Consider the following 13,014-nt stretch of genomic DNA (forward strand, 5'->3'; position numbering starts at 1 on the left):
CTAGCGCAACCCTGTTACCGATCGGACCCAATTATAATAGAAGTCATAATCTGAAACTAGCCGAACATAACACGGTCGTATTCCACACTTAATTCAGATTTATTCGAATGCGTTGACCGAAGCAACTACATACAATCTAATCAAGATCTAATTCAGATTTAGTACTGTTCTAACTATAACACCAATTGCACTGATATGTTATGTTATCTATTTACCGTATTAAAGGGAAAATTTAGTTTTAACAGATAGATAATTATCACGAGTTATGTTCATTTTTAGGGACATTAAGTCGTCAGAAAAAGAAACGCCGTCAAAAGTAACGATTCGCAGGAGAAATACATTAGACAACATAATTTTTAACGAGATGTGCGATAAAGCGGATCGAGATAGCGAAAATGACGGGAACCTTGACACGACGAAAGATGGGAATCGGAAATGCAAGAGAAGTTTAAAATTGCTACGCGGCAACGAGAGAGACTTAAAACTAGACGTGGAGGCAGCTTACAATTATGCCGAGAAATGCGATCATTACCAAGCGTCCACACCGAATCACATAAAGGTATTACGTGTTAGAAATTCCTGAAGGAAATATTCTGCTTCTTTTTAGTTTCAAGCAGTTCTTTGGCTGCTGCTCAAACGAGAACTAATTGAAACTGTTTACAGATCGAAACTAGAAATAGATTTCGGAGTCTGCGGTCAAAGCCCGTCGACGTAGAGGAGAAGAAAGTTCAGCATGAAGTTAACGAGCAACGTGTACTTTTGGAAAGCGCGGAATCGATTGTGCAATCACCGAAGACGTTGAGTTTTAAAGAACGAGAAATATTTCATGACACGTTTTCTTTCCTCATTAGATTGGTATGTGTATTTTTTCTTATAAATGTTATGTTGAAAGAAAGACTGACGATAAAAAATACATTTACCGACAAAACTGAAAAAAACAACAATACTTCTTTACGAACATCATACCTATTACCCGTAATTATACAGTGTGTCCGGTTTATCTGAGAACACTCAAATATCTCCAAAAATAATGACACGAAAAATGTTTCGGACAAAAATTGTATGATATCGAGCGGGACATACTATACTCTTCTTTATTTGACCTTGCGACGATCTTGGAACATCTTGTGAAAGTCATTAAAATTTTTAAATAGAAACCAGAATTTTGATTACATATTTTAGTAGCTGAGGTTGAGGCGTTTTTAAAAGACCAGACTTGCACAATATGAAAACTTAAAAGATACACTTTAATTTGCGTATTTTTATATTCTAATTATTCTTTGAAGATTTGAAGTAATAGAAAAACATATTAATTTACTAATACTGTTAGCAGTACAGACTTTATAATGATTAAATTAAATGTTATTAATTGATGATTAATATTAAGTAATAATATTACTAAATTTATTAATAAAATTCTTTATAACTAAGATAAAATTTTCTCAACGTTTCTTCATACAATGTACAATTTATAAGTAATTTAGGTAGTCATTTTAAATAAATTTGTGTAAATGGTACGTCTAGGTTTAACGTGGATTTCCAATATTTTGTAGGGAAGCACAGAACGTAGTTGTCGTCGTCAGATGAGTCACGAAGAAACTCGGTGGCAAAATGAATTGAAGGATTTAATATGGCTGGAACTGCAGGCTCATCATGCTGATCGTAGTCCAATGGCTCAAGATGAGTACTTATGTAGACAACGCGAAGCTGTGGAAGGTTTACTTAAAGAAATAATGCAGTACAGGTATTTTATTCAAGACTTTATTAAAATTTTAATAATTTTGTTCAACCTATGTGCATGGGTCAAAAAGCTTCTTAACCGAAGTAACATAGTATATATATATATATATACTATATATATATATATATATATATACATATATATATGTATAAACTTTATTGATTCCCCTAGGGGTTACAATTTCTCCTACTTTACTCGCTCCTTAAGAACTACGCTTACCCTACGCACTTACAGTTTCTATTTTCTTATATCTACCCCCGCATGTCCACACACACACACCCCGTTTCCCTATGTTGGACCTCCACTTCCGCTCGTCTCACCTATCACTCTCATTTCTTCTATCATTCATTCTACCATCCATTCTCCCTTTTCTTGACTCCTTCTCTCCTTTCTTCCACCTTCCTCATCCATTCTCCCCCCCCCCTCATCTCCTAACACTTCCCTTACTATTTCCTGCCACCCCCTTTCTTCTTTCCAACCCATGCATTCTTCCCACCCATGTTCCCACGTTTCTTCCCTCCACCCACAGATCCTGCACCTTCTTTTTTCCTCTTCCATCCAATACCTATTTTCCCTCATCTCATTGCCTAACCTAAATCTGGCCACCCTTTGCCACCTACTTTCTCCCCACCCTTTCATCAGATACCCAGGAATCCCTCTTCCTTTAACCATTTTGTACCATTTATTGTACTTTGAACTTTCTATATTTTTCCACCTATCCTCTTGTAATCTTCTCTCTCTATTCACCATTTCCTCTGCACGTGGCTCTCCTCCTTCTCTCATTCCTTCTATCTCCTCCACTGACCATCCCCTTTCCTCGTAATACTCCCTTCTTTCCTCTTCCCGTCACTCTAATACTTCCCCTTTCCTCGCCCACCCTTTTATTTCCTCCCAACACCTCCTTGCCAGCTCTCCTCCTTGTCCCTTCTCTAATTTCCTTTCATATCCCCATGCTCTCATTCCTGCCTTCCCTTTTAGTTTTGCTCTTTGCATTTCTTCTCTTATTATATACCCCGGTGTACTCCTTTCTACCCCTAGTACCCACTTTAGGAATCTTTCTTGCAGCCTCTCTATTTTTACCCTCTCCTTCCATCCCCACACCTCCACTCCATAGTTAACTGTTGCCCATACCATTTTATCAAATAACTATATCCTTCTTCCCCAATCTTTCCCGAACCTCCTTTTTTCTATGCCCCACACCTGTCCCATCACCGCTGCCCCCTTCTTCACCCTTTCCTCTATGTGTGCCTCTTGTCCCCCATTCCTCATTAAGGTATATCCCAGATATTTAAATTTCTTTACTTCCTCCACCTCCTTTTCTCTCCACCTCCACGATACCTTCTTCCATCTCCCCCCACCCCTCCTACATCTCATAATCTTCGTTTTCTTCGTGTTTAGCTGTAACCCCTTCTCCAGGTATTTCTCCAGTTTCCCCATCATTCCTTTCATCCCCTCCTCATCTTCTGCAACCATCGCAATATCATCTGCGTATGCCAGTGTGTATTTTTTTTATCTAACCTCCTCTCTCCAGTTCGTCATCCAGATCAGCCAGCAATAAGATGAAAAGGCTTGGGCTGAGTGGGCATCCTTGCCTAACACCTTTCGCCGTCCAAAATCTTTTTCCTTCATTCTCCCCCACTCTCACCCTACTCACAGTTTCCTTCAGTATCTCCTCCGCTCTCTCCATCAAACCCTCTCTCACTCCTCTCTTCTTCATTGCCTTCAGCAACACCTTTCTGTCCACCGACTCAAACGCCGCCTTCAAGTCTACCAATAACACAACCATTCTTCTCTTCCTCCTCCCCACTTGCCTATTTATTAAATAGTTTAGGACATAGATGTTATCCATACACCCTATCCCTTTTCTGAAACCCGTTGGACTCGGTGGCAGTAGATTCTTTGCTTCTACCTCCTCCCTCAGCCTCTCTGCTAACACAGATGCGTATACTTTGTACGCCGTCTGTGTTAGCGTTATCCCCCTGTATTTCTCTACTTTGCTTCCCTCCCCCTTCTTTATTACTGGTATCACTATACCCTCCCTCCATTCGTGCGGCCATCCTTTTCCTTTCCATACACCATTGCACACTTTCCACAACCATTCTTCTACCTCTACCCCTCCATATTTCCACACTTCATTCGGGATGCCGTCTCCCCCCCGCCACCTTTCCGTCTTTCAAACTTCTTACCACCCTTCTTATTTCCTCTTTTCTTATCTCTTCTTGTCCTTCCTCCTTCATTCTCCTTTCCCTTCCCTTTCTCACCTTCCATTCCACTCCTCCTAACAGTCCCCTAAAATACTCATCCCAATGTTCTATTTTTATCTTCTCATTAACCCTTCTTCTTCTTTTTCTCTCTCGATTTACTATCTTCCACACATCCTTTTCGGTTCTTACTCCCTGCACCTCCTTCTCCCATTTCTCTACTTCTTTTTTCTTCTTTCCTTCGCAGAGTATTCTATATTCCTTTCTCATCTTCCTATACTTTTCTCCTTCCCCTCCTTCTTCTCTCCATCTTCTCAACTCTTTCCTCACCTTAATTTTCTCCTCTCTACACTCTTCATCCCACCATCCCTTTTTCTCCTCTTCTTTCTCCCCTCTCTTTCTTGTTTTTCCTATTGCCTCTTTGATTTTCCCTTTCAGGTAACTCCAATCTTCGTCCATACTTCTCTCCTTCTTCTCTCCCTTCCCAAAATTTTTTATAAATTCCTTTCTTCCCTCTTCTGTCCAATTTCCTCTCTCCTCTCTTCTCCCCGAACTTTTTTCTCCTTCTTTCTCCTCCAATCCCTCCCCCACTCACCCATACCATTATCGGATGGTGATCTGATTCTCCTCTTTCCTCCACTTTCATTTTCTCCACCTTCTCTCTTGTTTCTTCATTCCCTATAATATAGTCTATCACCGAGTTTCCCTTCCCACCCGTATACGTCCACTCCCCTTCCTCGTCTGCCTTCACATTCCCATTTAGTATTCCCCACCCCTGTTCCTCTAAATATCCGCACAGTTTCTTTCCTTCTGCATTAACTTTATTATCTTTCGATTTCCTACTTCCTAGTCCCCTTTCTTCCCCTTCCTCCTTATCCTCCCATATTTCTCCTCCTTCCCTTCCTGTCCCTGTATTCAGATCCCCCCTACAATCACTCTTACTCCTCTTTCTCTATCTTCTATCCACTCCTTCAATTCCTCTAATTTCCTATCTATGTCCTTGTTTACATAGACTCCAATTATCCTCCACCACTGTGTTCCCCCGATCTTTACTTTTTTCATCATTACCCCTTCCCTTTTCTCTTCCTCTCCCTCTTCTGCTTCTAATTCTTCTCTCACCCCCATTATCATCCCCCCTATCGCCCTTCCTTTTTTATGTTTCCTCCTGGCCCATTGCGTCTCACATATATATCCTTTTGGTAGCCTTGAACTAACCCATCCCTACTACTTCTTCTCAACTCACGTTTCACTCATTACAAACACATCCCATTCCTCCAAGGCCTTCCAAAATTCACTGTCCTTATTTGTTAACCCCGCTACATTCCAGAAAGTGATTTTACATAGACTTTTCCTTTCTGCATTTTCCCTCTTTCTTACCTCCTCTCCCCTCCCCCTTTCCTCCTTCACTCGTTTCCCTGCTCCTCAAACCATCTTTCTCCTATTTCATCCCATCTTTTCATCTTCCCATTTATCCATATCTTCAAGTAACATAGTATATAAAAATGGATATCTGTATAAATGTCTACAGTCTACTTATTATTTTCATAATTTCTTACCATATATTTTCAGAATTTCATGTTTTTAAATTTTACAGTTTGCATTTACAGAAAGTCTAGATGTTGACAACAGTTTAAATATGAAATCGTTTTGATAACAGTTATTTATTTTTTCGTTTTTTTTTGTCTAGATATGATCCCATTGCTAATATAAAAGACAACAGCGGACCTTGGACCAACGTCAGCGATACGTGTCAGGATCGAGTAACAAATTCTGGGTCCAGTCCAAGCATAGAATTAGGTGTCTGTCCAGGATGTCTTTCGATGTATTGCAGGGCTTGTGCACGAGCACAAGGAGAAGCTTTACAACAAGTAGAAGATTTATTGGCCAGACTAGAGGCAGCTGAAGCTCTTTATCCGTCTTCCCAAGCTTTAGCTGCACATTATCCATTATACAAAAGTCCTGAATTCACTGGAAGAGTGAAGGCAATGTGTCTTTGGTACAATATGACTAAACACCATCGACTTAAATTACAAATATTGGGAAAATTATTAATGATGTTACATACCAAGAAAAAGCACGATGACCCTGGCGATTCTGGAATCAGGTATACAATAAAATTGTTACACAAAGGGACTTACATTCATTTTCATATATTAATAGAAAACTAGATATGTTTTGTATTTACTATTGTAGTTAAAGATCATTAGACACAGTTGATTCTTCAGAGCAAAAATCTACTTTGGTCAGGTTTGAGGTATCCAATCAGCAAGAAGAGAGTTCCAGTCCTTCAGATAGTAACAATAGTAACAATTCGTCAGTTGGATTATCTATAGGACAATCGTGGCCTTCCACTCCCGACACCTCTTTCACACATACTGAGGACGAAAAAGTCGACAGACTTGACTTCTATTTAGTTGAATTTGATCGTCAGGCTTACAGGTAGAATTTGGGATATTAGACTCACAACATTTGTGTCTTCTTTAACTTAACTGTTAATTTGAAATTTAAATGTGAAAATCGTTAATTTTCTAATAATATATTTTTCTACGCAGAAAGTATATTGAAGATGTACTAAAAACTAGAGGCCTCGGAAAGAGTTTGAACTTCCTCGAGAGATTACACACTTCTATTTTGAGAAAAGCAAGACTGACGTTAGAAAAAGGTGATTCAAGTGAATCGAGTAATTTAAACGAAGAATATGAAGGTGATAAGCAGTTGCGTAGATACGGCGTATGGAGTCCCGAGGCGAGAGAGTTGAATCTTCCATCGTATAGGTAGAAAAATAGAGTAATGTATCGCCTGTATCTGCCACTCTTATATTTTGGTATTAAGCACTGATATATTTCTTTTTAGAGCCGCCTTTGTATTTCTGTCGCGGGTACCTTTGGACGTTGTTCATGAATTCCTCAGAATGAGACTGGAACAAAAACCTGAGCAACCTAGTCCATTGTCTGTTAGACAACTTATGCGTGAACTTAGAGAAGGCCTTAGAATTGCATGCATTCATCGTGACAGATTTGATGCACATTCAAGCGCAGCAGTGGGTACTGAGAATAATAGCTGCGAATATCTGTTCCAAGAGGATGTGAAAGATTTTGATGAAAGTTTAAAGGCTGTTTTTGAAGTGTATCTCGATTATCTGCAGCAGTGGGTGGACATGGTGCAACACGATAGTTTTCATAAGAATCTAATAATGGACGAATGGATATTTGTGAAATCAATTGCTGGGAATATACTGGATGGTTATAAAATTGCTGGAGTAAAGTTTTGGTAAGTGTTATTTTTCTGTGTTTGTAAACACTATAATTCTTCTGTATTTATTCCGACGTCTTTACGTTTATTGGATTCGGGAGTTGTTGGCACTACTCTTTTAAAATTGTGATAAGCGTCGCCGGTAGTTTGGGAAAGAATTGCCGACTCAGTCGGTATGCCAGGGATTTGAGAATAATCAAATGAGATGAGGGTTTGGCTGACACATACTTTATTCTATTGTAATCCTAATGATTATACTCCATTTAAAGAATCGAAACACCAGATGTAAACACAACATTTAGAAATCACGTGCTGCCCCCTTCTAAATGCCGCCATGTGCATGGTTTACATCTGGCGACTCGACTTGTTGAACGAAGTGTAGACATGTTATTAAAGTAATTCGACACAAACTACGGTTATACACATATACGGACTTATATCTGAATACGATCGTGGTGTCAAGACCAAGTCCGCTAGATTGCATAATACAGTACGGTATAGTACAGAGACTAATTGTAGGGTACAAAAAATATTATAATATGTAAACTTTGTGTTTTTTGTAAACTTGTACGTAATCCGCAACAGTAATGTTTATAGTTTTCAGTAACTACAAAGTCCATACGAGTATCGATTCCAGAACCGTTTTGGAACCGATATAGAACCGAAAAATAACAGTTATAGAACTGATACAATATCGGAATCCGATATAGGTCAGAACCGTTATACATGGATATACTTAACGGTTTTGTTATGGATAACAGAAGGTTCTATAACTGTTATGGAACAGTTGTAACATTATTTCGGTTCTCGTAACAGTTTCAAAAACCGAAATCGATATCACAACTATCTTCAATCGCTGGTATCATGTCGAACATGTTCGTAATAAATCCAGTCAGCCAATCCTGCAAAACTAAATTTTGTCCAATGCCTGTTATAATGTTATGTACTCAATATGACTACCTGTTTGATGCAAGATCTGCTATCGACAACTTGTACGGAGATTGGCAGCAATTTATCAACAAGTCTTGCAGTATAGCCTTGATTATAAATTGATCTGGGTTAGTTAGCCTGAGTTGTGTTGCAAGATATGCTGCTAATTTGCTGCTAATTTGCTTTACTATTTTGTGAGCAGGCGTTGCCTGCAAAATTTAAGTCAAATGCGAAAACAGATGGCTATGGTTTTTTTTTAGAAATTTTGTCATGATTTACTGGCAATTTACTCGAAACTTACATACAACTGGTTATCAGGGAAAGTAATAGGATGGATAAAGTCTCGGAAACGGTGTGTTTTAGGATAAATGTACTTCTGTACTTTTATACCAAGAATTTAGAAATATATATTTTCTATAAAAGGTTTATAATAAACCAAAGTTAAATCCATTATGTTTGTTTTTAATGCACAATTTCCTAAATGTATAAAGATAAATGTTTAAAAGTTTCTAATAAATATATAACATATACATAATAATACAATGCAATTTTCCCTTAGCGTTATTTATTTATTAATTTATAACGTATACATTTATAGATTCAGTTTATAATTTTTATTATTTTTTTTTTCTAATTTTGTTTCTTTTATTTATTGCATTATATTAAATTTGTTACACTTTTATTTGAATTTTTATATTGCAAGACTTGCTGCCAATGTGCCTTACTTGTACACAACTGATACACAACTGGTTATTAGGGTTTTTCATAATCTCTGTTTTTACAATCACATAATTGGATACTTAAATATTTTATAATTTTGTATTTTGTCATTTTATGACTTCCTGTTTTTAATAACTGTACATATTATGTAACTCTATAATAGTACAATTCATCAAGTAACAAATTACGATATATCTGATGCTCTTATTTATAGTGAAATTGCAAGTACAATGATCGAACAAGTTAAAGAGTTCCTTAATGAGAGACCTAGAGAGATTAAAGAAAGTACAGAGGAATGGAGCGACGACGATTGGTCAAACAAGTATGAAAGTATAATTAATTTCTCTGTGAATTACTGTACAAACAAGTATTTTATACTGACTACTGATTTAGATTTCAACTAATGTTTGTGGGGCGCGAATGGCAAGGGATGTACGTAGAAGCTCGGGAGAAGGCCGTAAAGAGTGTTAGCTTGGCCAGTTGCCTACAGCGTGACATTGAAAATTGGCCTGTCTTCAACAAAAAGTTAGAAGAAGCTTTAACAGCTTTAAAGGTAAATCATTAAAATAAATTAATGTTTGGTCATGTACAAAAAGGTTCAATTGCAGGAAACTGTTATGGATCTCCGATACCAGATAACGAATGTTATTGAAAATTTTCAACACGACCTTGAATGTACGGAGGAACCGAACTCTGAGTATGATCGATGTGCTATGCGATCAAGAATAAGAGAAATACTTCATCAGGCCTATCGAATGGGTTTTGATTACTACAAAGAAACCTGCAAGTTATTTACCCTAGGAGAAAACGCGGTACTAGCACGGGGAATAGTCTCTTTTGCTCTTTTGTGGATGGAATTTGTTAGAACTAGATGTGAACGTGGGAGAGGTCTGAGGCCCAGGTGGGCGAATCAAGGTTTAGAGTTTTTAATTACAGTGTGTGAACCACATAATACCAAACACCTGACTGATGAGGAATTTGAAGAATTAAAAACATGTATGGATCGTTGTATATCCCATGTTGTTGGAAGTGCCAATACTGTTGCAGCGAATGTAGAAACAGAAAGTAAATGTCTCTGTTTGTGCTATCGTTAGATCGTCTTTGTGCTATAACAGCAAATTCTGTATTTGATTTCAGATTTAAAAAAACTGTCTCGCTCGAGAGCTTCGTCGCCTTGCCACAGTAGGAGTAGGACAGCAAGTTTCAGTCATTCTCAAAAGCCTAAAGATGTTCTTAAATCTCCCGACATCACGTTAAACCCTAAGAAGTCACCCTCGCCTAATGCAGTCGACGGAAACCTATCTGTAATTTTAAATACATCAGATCGTAGTGTATCTAGACAAGAAAGAGTCGTTCGTTCTATAGAGAAAGTAGAATCCGAAATTGATGAACGGCTAAAGAGTCGTGAACTTATTGGACAAGTAACAGATAGGAAATCTGTCGATAGAGTTCGTATTAAAGCGAGAAGAGTCACTTTTACTTGGCAAAGAGGCATTAAAATAGGTATATTTTTGGTGTACTAATAATGTAGTTGCTATACTTTGAATATTCAGGTGTATTATTGTCAGAATCCTTGGAGGGTGGTTATGTAATGCATTATATAATTCTTTGTAATTGTAAGAATTCGGGGTTGTGTGATCCTCTGGTAACCATCCTGTCATTCCAGTTAAATATTTTGCTTTCTTTACGTGCTGTTAGCGATGGTCTTGTAATAATATGTCGGTTTTGAATGTGTTAACCCTTTCGCGACTAGCGCCGGTTATATCCGGCTTCCACTAAATGCTTCACACTAGCTAGTGCCGGCAGTTTTTTGTTTTCTATCTTTTTGTGGACTATCATAGTTAAAAGTAAGGTAATTAATCAGCAATACCAACGAAATCAGAAAAAACAGACTTCAGAGTTTATTCGGAAATTATATTTAACATGTAATAAGTTTTGTCACTGCAAATTCGATTTTAATGTAAAAAACTTGAATGACACTAACATTTATAAACAAATTTTTAAAAATATGAATCTCATAATTTTCGTCACGTCTCGAAAGACTTATTTGAATGAAATTATTATTTAAATGGACATAAATCAATCATTTTAGGCCAAGGAAGATTTGGCAAAGTGTACACTGTAGTCAATAATCAAACCGGCGATCTACTAGCCATGAAGGAAGTTCAGTTACAACCAGGAGATCACAGGGCTATTAGGCGAGTTGCCGAAGAACTACAAATATTTGAAGGAATTCAGCATAAATATTTAGTTCGATATTATGGCCTAGAAATTCATCGAGTAGGTGTATACGTGTAGAAGCATGACATGACTGTTTTAAAGATCAATTGCAAAAATATGCCCTTTTACAGGAGGAAATGTTAATTTTTATGGAATTCTGCGCTGAAGGAACGTTGGAAAGTTTAATAGCGGGCAGTGGAACTGGCTTACCAGAATCACTAGTTAGAAAATATACTCATCAGCTTGTTTCAGCCGTATCAGTTCTCCATTCCAACGGAATAGTACATCGCGATATTAAAAGTGAGTTTTATTGTAAAACATTAATAAATTCACACACAATTGTATCAAAAAATATATATACTGTTTAAACACAGCTGCAAACATTTTCCTAACGGATGAGGGTAATTGTTTGAAACTTGGAGATTTTGGTAGCGCTGTGCAGATTAAGGCACACACCACAATGCCTGGTGAATTACAAGGTTTTGTAGGCACTCAGGGTCAGTAAGATATTTTTTTATTACTACTTATCATCGTATACTTTTAAAATTAATTTAATATTATTACATACAGCTTACATGGCGCCGGAAGTATTCATGAAAACAGAAACTGGTGGTCATGGTAGAGCAGCTGATATTTGGTCAGTTGGTTGTTGCGTGATAGAAATGGCTAGTGGACGAAGACCTTGGTCAGATTATGACTCTAATTATCAAATAATGTTTAAGGTATCTTAGAGTAATTAAACTATATTATGTAGTATTTTCCAGGTCTAGTAGGATAATCCAAATAAAGTGTTAAAAGTTTCTAGCAAATTTATAATAATATTATGCAGACGTAATAATTATTATACAATAAAGTGACCATTATGTATAGTGTAGTCACTTATGTGTAACAACTACAATGTCATAATTTTTAAATTCTTATTTAAAAGAAATAAAATTGGGGAAAATCAAAGCTTTCCCACTTGTTAACTTTATTTTTCGCTGATTATGTTATGAAAGGTTTTTGTAAATTAATTACTGAAAGTTCATTGTATAAGGGTCATGTTGTCTACACAGGCTTTTTATTATTATTATAGAATAAGTAGTACTTTGTCGTATGAATAAGACCAACAAATTTTGCAGGATAAGAAAACACGTTATATTCTTTAGAGTTTCCAAGACTGAAACTTGTAATACTTTACTGGGACAACACTGTATATCTATCGATTTTATTTATTGTTTATATGTATATTTTTCTAGGTGGGAATGGGTGAGACTCCAGCGTTACCAAAAAATTTGTCCGTTGAAGGAGTTGATTTAGTGAAAAAGTGTTTGCAACACGATTCAAAGAAAAGATTAACCGCTCATGCCTTACTCACATTACCATTTGCCCTCGCATATGAGGATGTTAATGCTGACTTAACGGTACACGTCATCAAGCATAATGTATCCAATTTAGTCGGACAATCTTTCGGTTTGGAAGAACGGAGAATCTTGTAACGTTGTTATCACCTGCATCAGGTTAAATATATCAATGTTTCGTTTTATATCGAAAAAATTTAAAATCAACAAATTCTGTTGCATATTTAAAAATTATTTCTTAAAGCTTTGTTACTTCGATGACTTATTAATTCCTAAATATGTAGAATCATGTAAATTATACTAGAATTAGTATTCATTTCTTTAAACAAAATTATTTATTCAGTATTAAGATAAAAATAAGACATTGTTTAGTGAAACATTCCAATTTCAGATGAAGGTATGCACAATACATTTACAGATGTACCTTAAATTATTTTTCTACTATTTAAAGTGTATTATTGTTTGTTTTTTAGTCACATAATGTACTGAGTCAGTGGAATGAGCATTGTATTTTAAATAGAATAAAATAGAAAGAAAAGGAGGTGTCACAGTAGTGTTTATTTATGCACAAGGAAACGTACACATGATACAACATACTTTCAATTATTTA

The 13,014-nt window shown here is 36.7% G+C and overlaps 1 protein-coding gene across 1 annotated transcript; it reads left to right on the top strand.

Moving 5' to 3' along the window:
- Window positions 1–279: 279 nt before the first annotated feature.
- On the top strand, window positions 280–12,542 carry LOC107195047 (mitogen-activated protein kinase kinase kinase 4; the record flags this gene model as incomplete). Its single annotated transcript, XM_015584810.1, has 16 exons — window positions 280–559; window positions 664–855; window positions 1,554–1,744; window positions 5,630–6,046; window positions 6,190–6,381; window positions 6,495–6,716; window positions 6,796–7,212; window positions 9,059–9,166; window positions 9,238–9,397; window positions 9,453–9,909; window positions 9,982–10,347; window positions 10,937–11,124; window positions 11,196–11,364; window positions 11,439–11,561; window positions 11,635–11,786; window positions 12,303–12,542. Coding segments are annotated over 16 exons (3,874 nt in total), but the record flags the coding sequence as incomplete, so codon positions are not given.
- Between the last annotated feature and the right edge of the window lie 472 nt (window positions 12,543–13,014).

This window comes from Dufourea novaeangliae, unplaced genomic scaffold, assembly GCF_001272555.1.
Source record: "Dufourea novaeangliae isolate 0120121106 unplaced genomic scaffold, ASM127255v1 scaffold46, whole genome shotgun sequence".
NCBI lineage: Eukaryota > Metazoa > Arthropoda > Insecta > Hymenoptera > Halictidae > Dufourea > Dufourea novaeangliae.